This window comes from Opisthocomus hoazin, chromosome 4 (genome assembly GCF_030867145.1).
Source record: "Opisthocomus hoazin isolate bOpiHoa1 chromosome 4, bOpiHoa1.hap1, whole genome shotgun sequence".
Taxonomy (NCBI): Eukaryota; Metazoa; Chordata; class Aves; order Opisthocomiformes; family Opisthocomidae; genus Opisthocomus; species Opisthocomus hoazin.
In genome coordinates this window covers 82,519,985-82,532,117 of record NC_134417.1, presented here as the reverse complement: position 1 = coordinate 82,532,117, position 12,133 = coordinate 82,519,985, and the positions used below count along the sequence as shown (strand labels likewise).

The window sequence follows — 12,133 nt, the reverse complement described above, 5'->3', positions numbered from 1 at the left end:
TCTTCCCAAAGTCTGTGCCAGATAACATTCATGCAGGTCACACTCTTCTTAGGGTCATATCTAGCCTGTCAGATGGTGTAAGTGGGTGGATTGAGGAACTGCTTGCTTGGAGAGGTCTCTCATACAGATTGCTATACTGTTGTATACAAAGATCCCTGATGACTTTCTACTGTGGCATTGTTTAGCCTTTGCTTTATAGAAGCCGCAGACTTAGTCATAATTAGCATTTTCTTGTATTCTTACATTCATCTGGCTTTTGCCTAAGGACATAGGGGCAACAAAAAATCTTAATTTTCAGGTCTTATGTAACTTCCTAGATTCCTTCCGCTCTACTTGAGAGAGGGAACAGGTACTAATGAATAAGTCACTAGATGTACTATGATCCAAAAATCGATCTAGAGGCTTGTGTGGATTTGGAAAATTATTAGGGAAATAAACCGTAAGTAGTTAAAATGGTCAGTTTGAAGTGACAGTCTTTTGAAACTGGAAAAGAATCTGAAGACACTTACTAGACAGAAATATTATGGACCAGAAACTTCTGCTTCATAAACTGAACTGTTACCATTTTTATGTGTCCACTGAGGGGCACACTTTGTCTTTGCGTGGGACGTCTTGTCTTTGTCCTGATTTAACTCGAAAACAGCCGTTCTCCAATTCAGCATCACGATTCTCCCCACTTACAAATACTTATATAAATTATTTATTTTGGGATGTGGCAGAGTGAAGGAATGGCGTTTGGAATGATTTTCTTTTTAATAAGTTTTTGTAGGGCTCTGTAATGACCTGTATGCATTGGAGTCTTCTATGCAGAAAGTAAATAGTTTGTGCATAGAACTCTTGTTCATAGTGACTGCCTGACTTTTTCACCACTGAATGTTTTCTGTGTTCTTTCTGAATCTCATGATACACAGTTGGAGCATTATACATAAGTAGATAACCAAGTTAGAAATAATATTAAAAGTAAAATTTGCCTTTCAATACTTACTGCAAATTAATACAATTAGGATAGCTCCTTCACTTTTTTTGAGAGATGTGTATTAAGTTGTAATGATAGGAAGCTTTTATATTTTATATGTAAGGTAATAATCAAGACGAGGTGGTCTGTTTTACATTTGAGGTCTATTTCCTATGGTGTCTTCATTCGAAGATAACGAAGTTTGTTGAATCGGTTAAAAGTGAAAATCATACATTTGTAGCAATATTTACAGCTACTTTTTAATCTTTGTAGATCACACTGCGTTGTTGTGGAGCATAGAAACGGGGAAGTGCCTCGTCAAGTATGTAGGGCATGTTGGGTCAGGTAAGATAATGGCATGTTGTGAAATCTGGAAACTGTTTGGGGTGGGAGAAGTGTGTTTTGGACAACTGCAGATATGTTTATTGTGGTCTCACTTGCAGGTTTGCCAGCACCATTAATAAGTCAATTGTGAAGTTCCATTAATCTTCACAGAGAGGATGTTTTCTCAGAGAGGTGTATTAAAACACATGCTAAATGAATAAACAAGTCCATATAAAGAAATTTACAGGCACAGTTACGACACTCAGAAGTTAGATGCCAGAACTCATTGAGGTTTCATGCATATGCAGAACAAGAGGAGCTTTTATAATCAGAAATTAGCTGTTTTGTGGGATCTGTGTTATATTTGGGATACAAGATACAGATGCAGGGTGACTATCTATTTGCAGTTCTTTGTTTAATACATGGTCCCATATATAATTTGTGCATAGTATTAAAATCTTGTTTTGAAGACAGTTAATTCAATATATGCATTTTTCATCTTCTATACCAGTATGAATATTTCAGAAACAGTGTTTTTAAGCCCCTCCCTGGGTGGAGGGGTGCAGTGCAGTAGGTGTTTTTGATACTAATCTTAATTTTTGGTATCCAATTTGACGAGCACTTGATTAGCCCTGTTCTGTCTTGTAACAGATTACAATAAAGGGTTTTATAGACCAAAGGTGAAGAGGTTTTGCATAGCTTTAACTTGCAGTTGAGAGCTGAGCACTTTGAGTGATCATACCCTGGAGTGTAGAGTCATGCACCCAGAAAATGTGGAACGCGGTTACTGACTTTGTGTGTTTTAAGTAACTCAGCGAGCACATCACATGAACTTTGTGGCAAAGATACAAACAGAATCAAGTTCTCCAGAGAGTGAGTGGTCAGCTATTTCAACTGTGAGTTCTAACTTTTTTTTTGTGCTGTATGACTTCTGGCTCGTACAGCACAAAGATACTATTAGATTAGATGTATGGAAACAACAGCTAGCACTTTAATTTGTTCAGATATATCAGGTACTTGCTGCGTGGAAAGGGTACCTTTAGCCTCCAGAGAGTCACATTTAAAAACTCCAGTCGCATTTTCATGCCAATAGGTGTTTTTTTAATTGCTATTTGAAGGACAACGAAAATAGTAAAAGCTCTAACCTGTATTTAAACAGTTGTGTATAAGCGAAGTTAAAAAAAAATACATTATAATCTATAAAAATTATATAAAATATATAAAAATAATGTATTTTTGGTTTAGTAAAACTTTTGTTTACTTGTTTACATGTAACGATTGATTTGAAATGGAGCAAAGGTGTTGGGTGCCAACAGTTGGTGCACCATTGAGTTAGTACAGTGTGAACAATTTTAAGAACATCTTTTTAGACTAATCACACCCCACTTTCCTGACAACATAACCATCTATTTTACTTGCATGATGGATGGAAATGATTTCTAAGTTCTTTATTGAACAATTGTTGGAGAGAAGCTTATGGATTTTGCAAATGAAAGTGCTTAGTACTGAAAAGTAATTGAATCTTATGCACTGAAAGAAAAAACGAAGAAGAGCTTTGTATGCTGATAGAATTCTTGCAGGACTATTTTGAAACAATTGTGTTTTGATTACATATGTTGCAGGACTGAAATCTAATTTGTATTATTTGTGTTAGGGTTTTAGGCATTTGTTTTTGCAATCTTAAGTAATAATCAGAAAGCTGATGATCATATATACTAAGTTTTCATTATGTTAGAAATAGTTAAGAATATTTAAATTGTCTTTATGGAAGTCCGGAGCATTATCTGCTGTCAGCTTACACACGATTATTTGAATGTTGTTTGTTTATCCTCTATAATAGGAGGATATACAAGTTCACAAGTATGAAACACTTGTAGTAGATTCAGGAAATAACTTGCTAGGAAATATATATTGTATAATCAACTATAGCTTCTTTTCTTCATACTACCTAGGTTTATGTACTCAAAAACACCATTGTGCTTTGTCTCACCTAAGAGGTTGCTATACTACAAAAAATTACTTATAACTGAAGACTTCTTGATTTTTCAATGCTTGTAGTGCTAAAACTGTGAAATAATTCCTTTAGTGTACTTGCTTAAAACTTTACTTTATTTTACACAGTAAACTCCATAAAGTTTCATCCAACTGAGCAAGTGGCTCTTACAGGTATGTAAAGTTTTTTTGTATGCTGAGTATGTTAATCACGATGGAAAAATAAGTGTCATTCGCTAACATCTTTTTGGTTGTAGCCCCTCTTCGTATTGGTTTGTCAGTATCCTTGTTAATTGAGTTATTTTCATATTTTAAGGCAGAACAAATCAGAGTTAGATCTTTCCATCTGTGTGTGTGGTATCATTGTCATTTGTGCTTCCCTGCTCCAAAACACACACATAGAATCATACATCAGCTGTCCATGGGGCCTGATGGGATTCATCCCAGAGTACTGAAGGAGCTAGCATATGTTATGGCAGGACCCCTCTCGATCATCTACCAAAGGTCTTGGGAGTCTGGGGAGGTCCCTGCTGATGAGAAGCTAGCCAGTGTTATTCCAATCTAGATAGATTGGAGCACTGGGCAATGATTGATGGGATGAAATTTAACAAGTCCAAATACTGAATGCTGCACCTAGGATGCAGTAATGCTGGGCACAAGTAGAAGTTGGGAGAGGGGTGGCTGGAGAGCAGCCCTGCAGAAAGGGATCTTGGGGTGTTGGTTGACAGCAGGCTCAGTATGAGCCAGCAGTGTGCCCTGGAAGCCAAGAGGGAAAACCGCGTCCTGGGGTGCATCAAACACAGCACAACCAACCGGTCAAAAGAGGGGATTATCCCACTGTATTCGGCACTGGCATGGCCTCACCGTGAGTACTGTGTGCAGTTCCGGGCCCCACAATTTGAGAAGGATGTGAAGGTCCTTGAATGTGTCGAGAGGAGGGCAACAAAGCTGATGGAAGGGCTGGAAGGAATGTCCTGTGAGGAGCAGCTAAGGAATTTGGGCCTCTCTAGTTGGGAGAAAAGGAGGCTGAGAGGCAACCTCATTGCTCTCTGCAGCTTCCTGAGGAGGGGACGTGGAGAAGGAGGTGCTGATGGAGGTGCTGATCTCTTCTCCCTGATGTCCAGTGATAGGACAGTGGGAATGGTTCAAAGCCGTACCAAGGGAAGGTTCAGACTGGACGTTAGGAAGCATTTCTTTACCGAAAGAGTGGTCAGACACTGGCACAGGCTTCCTAGAGCGGTGGTCGATGCCCCAAGCCTGTCAGTGTTTAAGAGGCGTTTGGACACTGCCCTTAACAACACGCTTTAACTTGGTCAGCCCTGAACTGGTCAGGCAGTTGGACTAGATGATCAGTGTATGTTCCTTCCAAATGAAATGTTCTATTCTGTTCTGTTCTATTCTATTCTGAAATACATATCTCCAGAGTAAATGTCGTGTTAAAGGGGGGGGGTAAGGGGAGTCTGATATTCAACTTGCCTGCCAGAGCCCTTCCAAGGACTTTCACTGAAACAGTTTCGCAAAGTTGAAACAATAGGTAATTTATTCAAGCAACAGTTATCACAGATTCAGAATTGCTGTTGATAAATTCACTGTCTACAAAAGTTGAGCTCAAAGTAATAGTTTAGCGCTTTAGTTAACAATGTGTTCCCGGGGATACGTCTGACAAAGTCAGAGGCGCGACTCTTACCAAAAAGGCGTCCCTTCTTGGGGGGTGAAGAGAGGTTCAGGCCCGTCGACCCGTCCGTCAGGTGAAGTTCTCGCTTGGCTCCTCCTCCCAAAAAGAGTTTTCAAGTGCCAATTTTTATATGTTTGGAAATCGTTTTGCAAGGTGGGACTAAGTCAATTATTGTGTATCGATTGGCTCTTGGCACGGAATGTCGTGTCGTCAGAAGCGGGACTCAGCAGTGTGACACGCCTTCGGAGCAGGCATCTTGGTATGTGTATTCGGGGGCCATCTGTGCTTTGTCCAAAGCAATCTCTGAAGCAATCTCTGGCTGAGTTTACAGTGATGGGCTATCCCCCCTTACTTTTGTCTGATAAGATAAGCACCAGTTATTTACTTCCTTTGTTAGCTCTTCCACTCTTGACAACCTCAGTCCCTTTGTCTTTTGTCTTGCATTCGACAAGTCCAGCAAGGCCATCGATTACAGTAAAGGAAAAGAATATTGTGATACTGAGTGTGTAGAAAAAACAGCTCAGAAACATGACTGTTAGTGTAAGAGTTTTTTCAGAACTGAGAATACCGTGAGTACAGCTTCAGGTTTGTAAACTGTCTAATGTGGTTATACTGTGGTTCATATGGTCCAGCAATTAGGGCACTAGCTTTGGAATTAGATCTGGATTCAATTTGCTGCTATTAGCTAAGTCATTGTAAAATGAGGATAATTATTACTGAGGTTAGAAATTAAAACACTGCTGCTGTCTGCATCTACAGTGACCACTTTAAAGAAAGGTAGGGAGTAGAAAGCCTTCTATCTAGGCTAACAGTGACTGAAGTTTGGATATTTTTCTTTTCCTGTATTGGTATGCTAACTGTAGCCATTGTTTCAGTACCATAAACAAAGTTGCTATATAAACTGACTTACAAAAACCAAAACAAACCAACCAAACAAAAGCCGCCCATAGCTAGATTTTTGTTCTGTTATTTCCCTGAGAGGTGGTTCTGCAATGTATTTCTATGGAAAGTTCTCAGGTGACCTGTTCTTCAGTGTCACTTGATTGATTGAGAACTGGCTAAAATAAAAAATCTTCTTCCCTGATCCAGAATACTGACACCAGAAAGAATATAAGGTTAACCTTTCTTCTAGGCTTCTCACTTGGTCTATTAGATGAGATATTTTTCACAGTGCTTTCATGTACGTTGCGCTTGCCAGATCTGTGCATACTCAGACTGTTTCTCTTCTCAATCTAGAACTCTCAGCACCATACCCCTAGGTATTAGAGCATGTTTGTTCTGTCCATAACAAGGAGAATCTTGAGTTTCTTCTTAGTTAGTAATGGATAAGTGTATTTCAAAAACAAATGAAGTCTGAAATCAGATGGTACCTGCTGAGCACTAAACTGATGCTAGTTAAGCTGAGTTGCTTAAGGCAGAAGCAAATAGCTTCACACTTGCTCTTTTGGGTTTCTAATTAAAACCACGCTAAAGACATTTAATGGAAGAAATCGTTGAATGAAGAACCCCAGTATTTTGAGAAATAGCAAATGAAGGATGGCACCTGTTGATGGGTTAAATGTTTTCTTCAAATGTCACATATTAGAACAGCAGTGATATTTGTGTTCCGATGTAGTATTTAAGTGGATGTTTTCACTGTAAAAATGACTAATTTTGGTAGCTACTTATATTTTGCATAATGAGTTATGTTCTTGTCAGTATTGAAGCCAGGAAAGTAACTGTTGATGTTGAGGCTTGCTTCCGAAAAAGGTCAGAATGGTATCTGTTAGAAAAAGATGTAACTCAGACAGTATTGCCAAATGTAATGTTAAAGTTTGTTTTTATTGTCCACGGAAATGCGCTTATTTAGTATTTCTCTCTTTTTTACCTCTCTTCCCCCTGTGCAGCATCTGGAGACCAGACAGCTCACATCTGGAGATACATGGTACAGTTGCCTACACCTCAGCCAACTGCAGACTGCAATGTAAGCAATCAACTTGCTGCAACTAAACTAATTGCACAGCAATTTCATCAGATACAGGTTTTATGATAAGACTGGATGTTAAATGTATACATAATTAAAAAATTACATGATTTCAGTATTGCAAAAGGTGGGATTTTAAGGTTTTAGTTTAACAGATACCTTTCAGCCTTTCTTTCAAAAAAGACTCACTTCATGTTCTATGGTGCAGAATAGAATATGCAGCTGCAAGTACATTAATTGACTTCTTGTTCAAGGTAATACACATGTAAGTAAATGAACTGTCGAGTAAATTTTTTTGTGATAATTCAAATCAGAAATAATAATGTTCTTTTTAAACTAAATTCTTTTAACTTACTGAGCCACATGTAGTAGCTAGCGTGGCTATGAATGGAAAACTGATGGTAAAGACTTGTATTTTTGGCATTTACTTGATGGTATCTTTGTTTGCTTCTAATCGACCCTAGCCAGCACTCATCACACTATCTGATGTTGTTGTCCCCAGGCTTTTATTTAGCCAGTATTTACTGTAGGCTGTCAAATGCTGTAGTTGACTTAAAAGCACCCTTACTAAATTGTGAACACAAACATAGTTTATAGCATGAGCTTCTCAGTAAGCTGAGTAGGGGCTGTGTAATATGAGAGAGGTTTCTGAATGTAAAATGTTTGATTCAGTTTATTTGTTTTGGCATTTCCATTTTGAAAGAGCAGTACAAATGTTATCGTTTTTGCATCCAGATATTGTGAAAGAAAAGCGCATTTGTCTTGCGTATGTGAAATAGGGTTCAGAGATCGATACTTCATGGATAGAAAAATAATTTGTTTTGCATCCAGTTTGCAGCAGCACTGCATGTTGACTATGTATTGACCAGCCAACAAATATTGATGTCATGATTTTGATTCTAATGGATAAAAATAGAGCTGTAAATGATTCTCTTCCCAAAGATTAAAACAATCGGTAGTATCCTGTTAGGTGCTTCCTACCCTTAAAACCTGAAAGGAAAAAAGTCCCTTCGTACATGTGCTGCAATGAAACTCGAAGGTAAGAGGGAGTGTGTATCCTACCAGATAGGAAAGGGGACAGATACTCCGAGCTAAACAGTTCAGAAGAGATTTTTAAAATGAAGTAGTTACAAAAACTGCATTTAACTCAGAGGTATTATTCCTTCAACCAAGTTTTTGGTAGTGAATACCTGAATAGGTTAGTTGCTACAGACTCCAGTTACGCACATTCACATTAAGTGGACTGGGAAGCATTTACATTCTAAAGTGTAATTTAGAGACATTGTTTTCCATTTATTTTAAATATTTTTTCTCTTGCATTTTATAGCAAATGTCTGGAGAAGATGAAGTTGAGTTCTCAGATAAAGATGAACCTGATGGAGATGGAGATGGTTCTAGTGATTGTCCCACTGTCAGAGCCCCATTAACTTCCCTCAAAAGCCATCAAGGAGTGGTCATAGCAGCCGACTGGCTTGTTGGGGGGAAGCAAGCTGTGACAGCATCATGGGATAGAACAGCGAATCTGTATGATGTAGAGACTTCTGAACTTGTCCATTCTCTCACAGGTATTTGTTCACTCACAAAAAGATAAATTGGTGGTTTATTTTTATATGTGGGATTATTTGTAGATATTGAAACACTGGGAAAAGTAAGTTGTTTCTCTGGAGTATGATTTGAGCGTGTACAGGACTTGAGCTGCTGCTTAGTGTTGTGATGGTTTCAAAAATTCCAACCTTGTTAATCCTCTGAGCATGAATTTGTGTTCTTTTAAACTTGTGATACATCCTATGAAGTAGTTGTTTTAAACTGGAAGTAGCCAAATGTTATTTCTTGCAAAAATGCTTTTGCTGTGTTCATGACGTATTCAGCACCGATAACCTTTTACTACTTAGTAATCATGTGAAGTGAGTAGTGGGGTTTTTTTTCTTTTAAATATAGTTGTAAACTTCTACAGCAGTAGTAACATTACAGTTCAGAATGATCATAATTATTCTTGTACTGTTTGGAGAAAAAAGAGAAAAATCATCAGCATTTCATTCCAAGTGTATGTGTAAATAAAAAGCCTTATTTTCATTACCTTATCTGTTCTCATCTGTGATTGTAGGGCATGATCAAGAGCTAACCCATTGTTGTACACATCCCACCCAGCGTCTTGTGGTGACATCATCACGCGATACAACCTTCCGCCTGTGGGATTTCAGAGATCCTTCTATCCATTCTGTGAATGTCTTTCAGGGCCACACAGAGTAAGTGACAGTTCCCTCACAGGTTTTTACAAGTTCCAAAAGTGTGAGTGTGTTCAGTTGCTAATCTGAACAAAACTGTTCCTGCGCTCTTTTTGATGTACTAAGTTCATTCTCCTGTTTTATGAGACTGATTTTCACAGAAACCCCTGACTCTGCTCCTTCGAATGTAGTACAGCAGTACTTAATTTCCAAAACAGCAGCCAGGGCTCTTGGTGTGATATTGATTATATGGTAAGTCTAGATAAAACTCCTTACAATTAAAGGTTGTTTTTGGCATTGGTTATGCCTGTAGTTTAGGTATATAGGGGTATTGCTGTAATGCAGTTGATTAAACAGATTACCTCTGCTTGTCATGATATTTAGTGTGGAATAAAGGTGAGTTCTTTGGAACCAGTAGAAAAAAAAAAAAAGCAGGATTAATTTTTACTGTTTAAAACTTCTGATTTGTACATGAAAGAAGAAACTAAAGTAAAGGCATTGATTGCCATGTTCTGTCAAAATAATAGTTTTGGTGTAACATTTTTAGTTACCTATTTAGGCTTCAAGTTTTTATACTGGGTACTGTTGAATGTGGGCAAATATAGTTCCAAGAGTCTATGTTATGGTGTTGACTTATGTTTCTGTTAATCAGAGCTTTGATATAAGGAAAATGCAGAAGTAACTTGGAAAGGAAGTGAATTTTTTTTTTTTTTTTTAAGATTTTGGAATGTTTCAACTTTACTGTTTAAGAAACAAATTCGCCTCCCATCTTCAGAATAAAATATGATTGTTAATCCTAGCTCAAAACAAAACTCACAAATATTTATTTACATTTCTATTTTTTATTAATGCAAATATGTAGTTTTCGTTATGGCTGAGTTTCAGTATTCACTTTCTCATTTTCCTGTCTGTTGGCTAACCAATACATAACATAAAACCTCTTTTAAACCCACTGCCACCAGCAGCCCTTCCTCCTGTCCTGGAATCATTAGCTTGATAAGTATTTGGTGCATGACAATCATTCCATATAAATAGCCATCTTCTCCTGATAGAAGAGTAGGCTTAATTTTGTGGTCTATGTGCTAGAGTTGTTTCATGCCATCATCTTTCTGCTCTTCTATTGCTTTTTCTAGAAGGACTAATGAAAGTTGAAAGTTTTTGTGTCTATAGGTGCTTGCAGTTTTTTTTCTGAGCTAATTAATTGCTTTGTCCCAGGACATTTTTTTAGAAAAAAAAGGAACATGATTGACATTAGTGTTTTTCCATATGTATGCTAGGACCAAATAATGTTGATCTAGGGTGATGGTGCGTGCTGTAAAAGCCATTGGATGGTATTTTGGCCTCTATCACTGAGACCTATAAACTATCAGGGAGTTTATTTTTTATGAATGGTGTAGACCTTGAGCAGCCTCTTAGGTCACTCTCATTCCAGTTTTTAATTGTCTTCATATTTGTGTTTGTCTGTCTCCATTTTTGTTCTTTGATTGTAGGAGTTTTTAGTATTGACACAGGCTTTTTCACCAAATACACTCTAACCTTTAAGTGCCTCAAACATGACTTCACTCTATAATGGCTAAGGTTGTTCAGCTCTCTGTGTTTAGTTGTGTGAGTGACGATTTTATTATGGAAGATGAGTATTTCCCTGAGGAACGTGGTCAGAGGGGAGATGGGAGCTTGGTATTTTGCAGTCAAGACATACTTTGAGGGATTTTATTTTTGATCCATTATTGTACTGCCTGTTGGCAAAATATTTTAAATTACTGTCAAATAAACGCTATAATAATCTTCTCACATTAAGCAGCACAGAAGAAATGGTTTTATCTGTTGACTGGAAAATAAATACACACAAGACAGTTTTTGGCTTTCCTGAATGTCTATTTGAACAATTTGCCAAGTTTTTAATGTTTTGATAGTCTCTTGGAATCAGTTCTGTAAATTGGATGTTAGTCATTAACGCTGATGATTTAAAATCCTCAACCATAACTTTTAACAGCCTCTTGCTAAGCAGTACCTGATGAATAGCTATCTACAGCTCATAGAGCAGCTATTTTTTTTCTGTGTATTTCACCAGATCAACTCTTAATGTGTTAAACCAATAGAAAAGAATGCCAGACATCTCAAATAATGAGACCAATGTCGTGTTTATTGTGTTGTAGCCCCCAAAATCTTACTCCATCCTGATATTCCTTCTCACAAGGGATCCAAACCATCACTGAATCCGAGCAATGCATGGCTCAGAATTTAAGTTTCGTTCCCTCATGCCCTGTTTGGTGCTGCCTAGCTCTTGCTTCCCTCTTGAATGCTGTAAAGCTCCTCGCAGGGGTGAGCACTTCTCTGTGCAGGAAAACTGAACTGGCCTGCGGTCTCCCCGCAGAAAACCACACAAGTAGAGGCTCTTCGGAGTCCGGCCCTGAAATAGGAGGGGGCAGATGGCTTCTGCCTCTAGAAACTTTGCATCCAGCATGGGATTCCTGCCACCAAGGGGACTTCTTAGTTTTGGAAATATGAGGGAGGGGATTGAGACTTTGAACCTGCTTAGAAATGCAGGTTTTTTGTTCCCTGTAATATTACACTTTTCATCTGTTTGCGTACTAAAGACATACGTGGATAGTGTAATTTCAGCTTCCTTTATGGAAGCCTTAATGAGTTAGATTTAAGATTTAGTCAAAATGACACATTATCATGTAAAATATATAGCAGAATGATGCTGATGTGTTGAGAGGCTAACGAATATGGTTATATCCAGTGTATGATTTTATAAAGTTAATTGACATCCAGAAGTGGAAGCCAGTTGCTGTGCATTGCCTTGTACTGTAAAGTGATGTTCTGTCAAAATAGGTGTATATATACCAGCTATGAAAGTGTATTTTAAGTGCACTAGAAATAATGTATTATTTTGGTGTTCTGAGCATGTAACTTCTTGCTTTATTGAAAATGGAGTGTTTGTTATAGTCTGCTAACTGTGACAGTTGAAAAAAATAAAGTTCCCCTCCAGTAAG

At 37.9% G+C, this 12,133-nt stretch overlaps 1 protein-coding gene across 3 annotated transcripts in view; it reads left to right on the top strand.

Annotated features, from left to right (window-relative positions):
- Positions 1-12,133, top strand: part of WDR37 (WD repeat domain 37) — a 50,729-nt gene that overhangs the window by 21,192 nt on the left and 17,404 nt on the right. For all 3 annotated transcript variants that reach the window (XM_075419724.1, XM_075419722.1, XM_075419725.1), the window contains 5 exons: positions 1,229-1,300; positions 3,401-3,445; positions 6,833-6,909; positions 8,237-8,474; positions 9,014-9,155. In XM_075419724.1, coding sequence (XP_075275839.1) covers positions 1,229-1,300; positions 3,401-3,445; positions 6,833-6,909; positions 8,237-8,474; positions 9,014-9,155 — 574 coding nt within the window. The remainder of the gene's footprint in view (positions 1-1,228; positions 1,301-3,400; positions 3,446-6,832; positions 6,910-8,236; positions 8,475-9,013; positions 9,156-12,133) is intronic.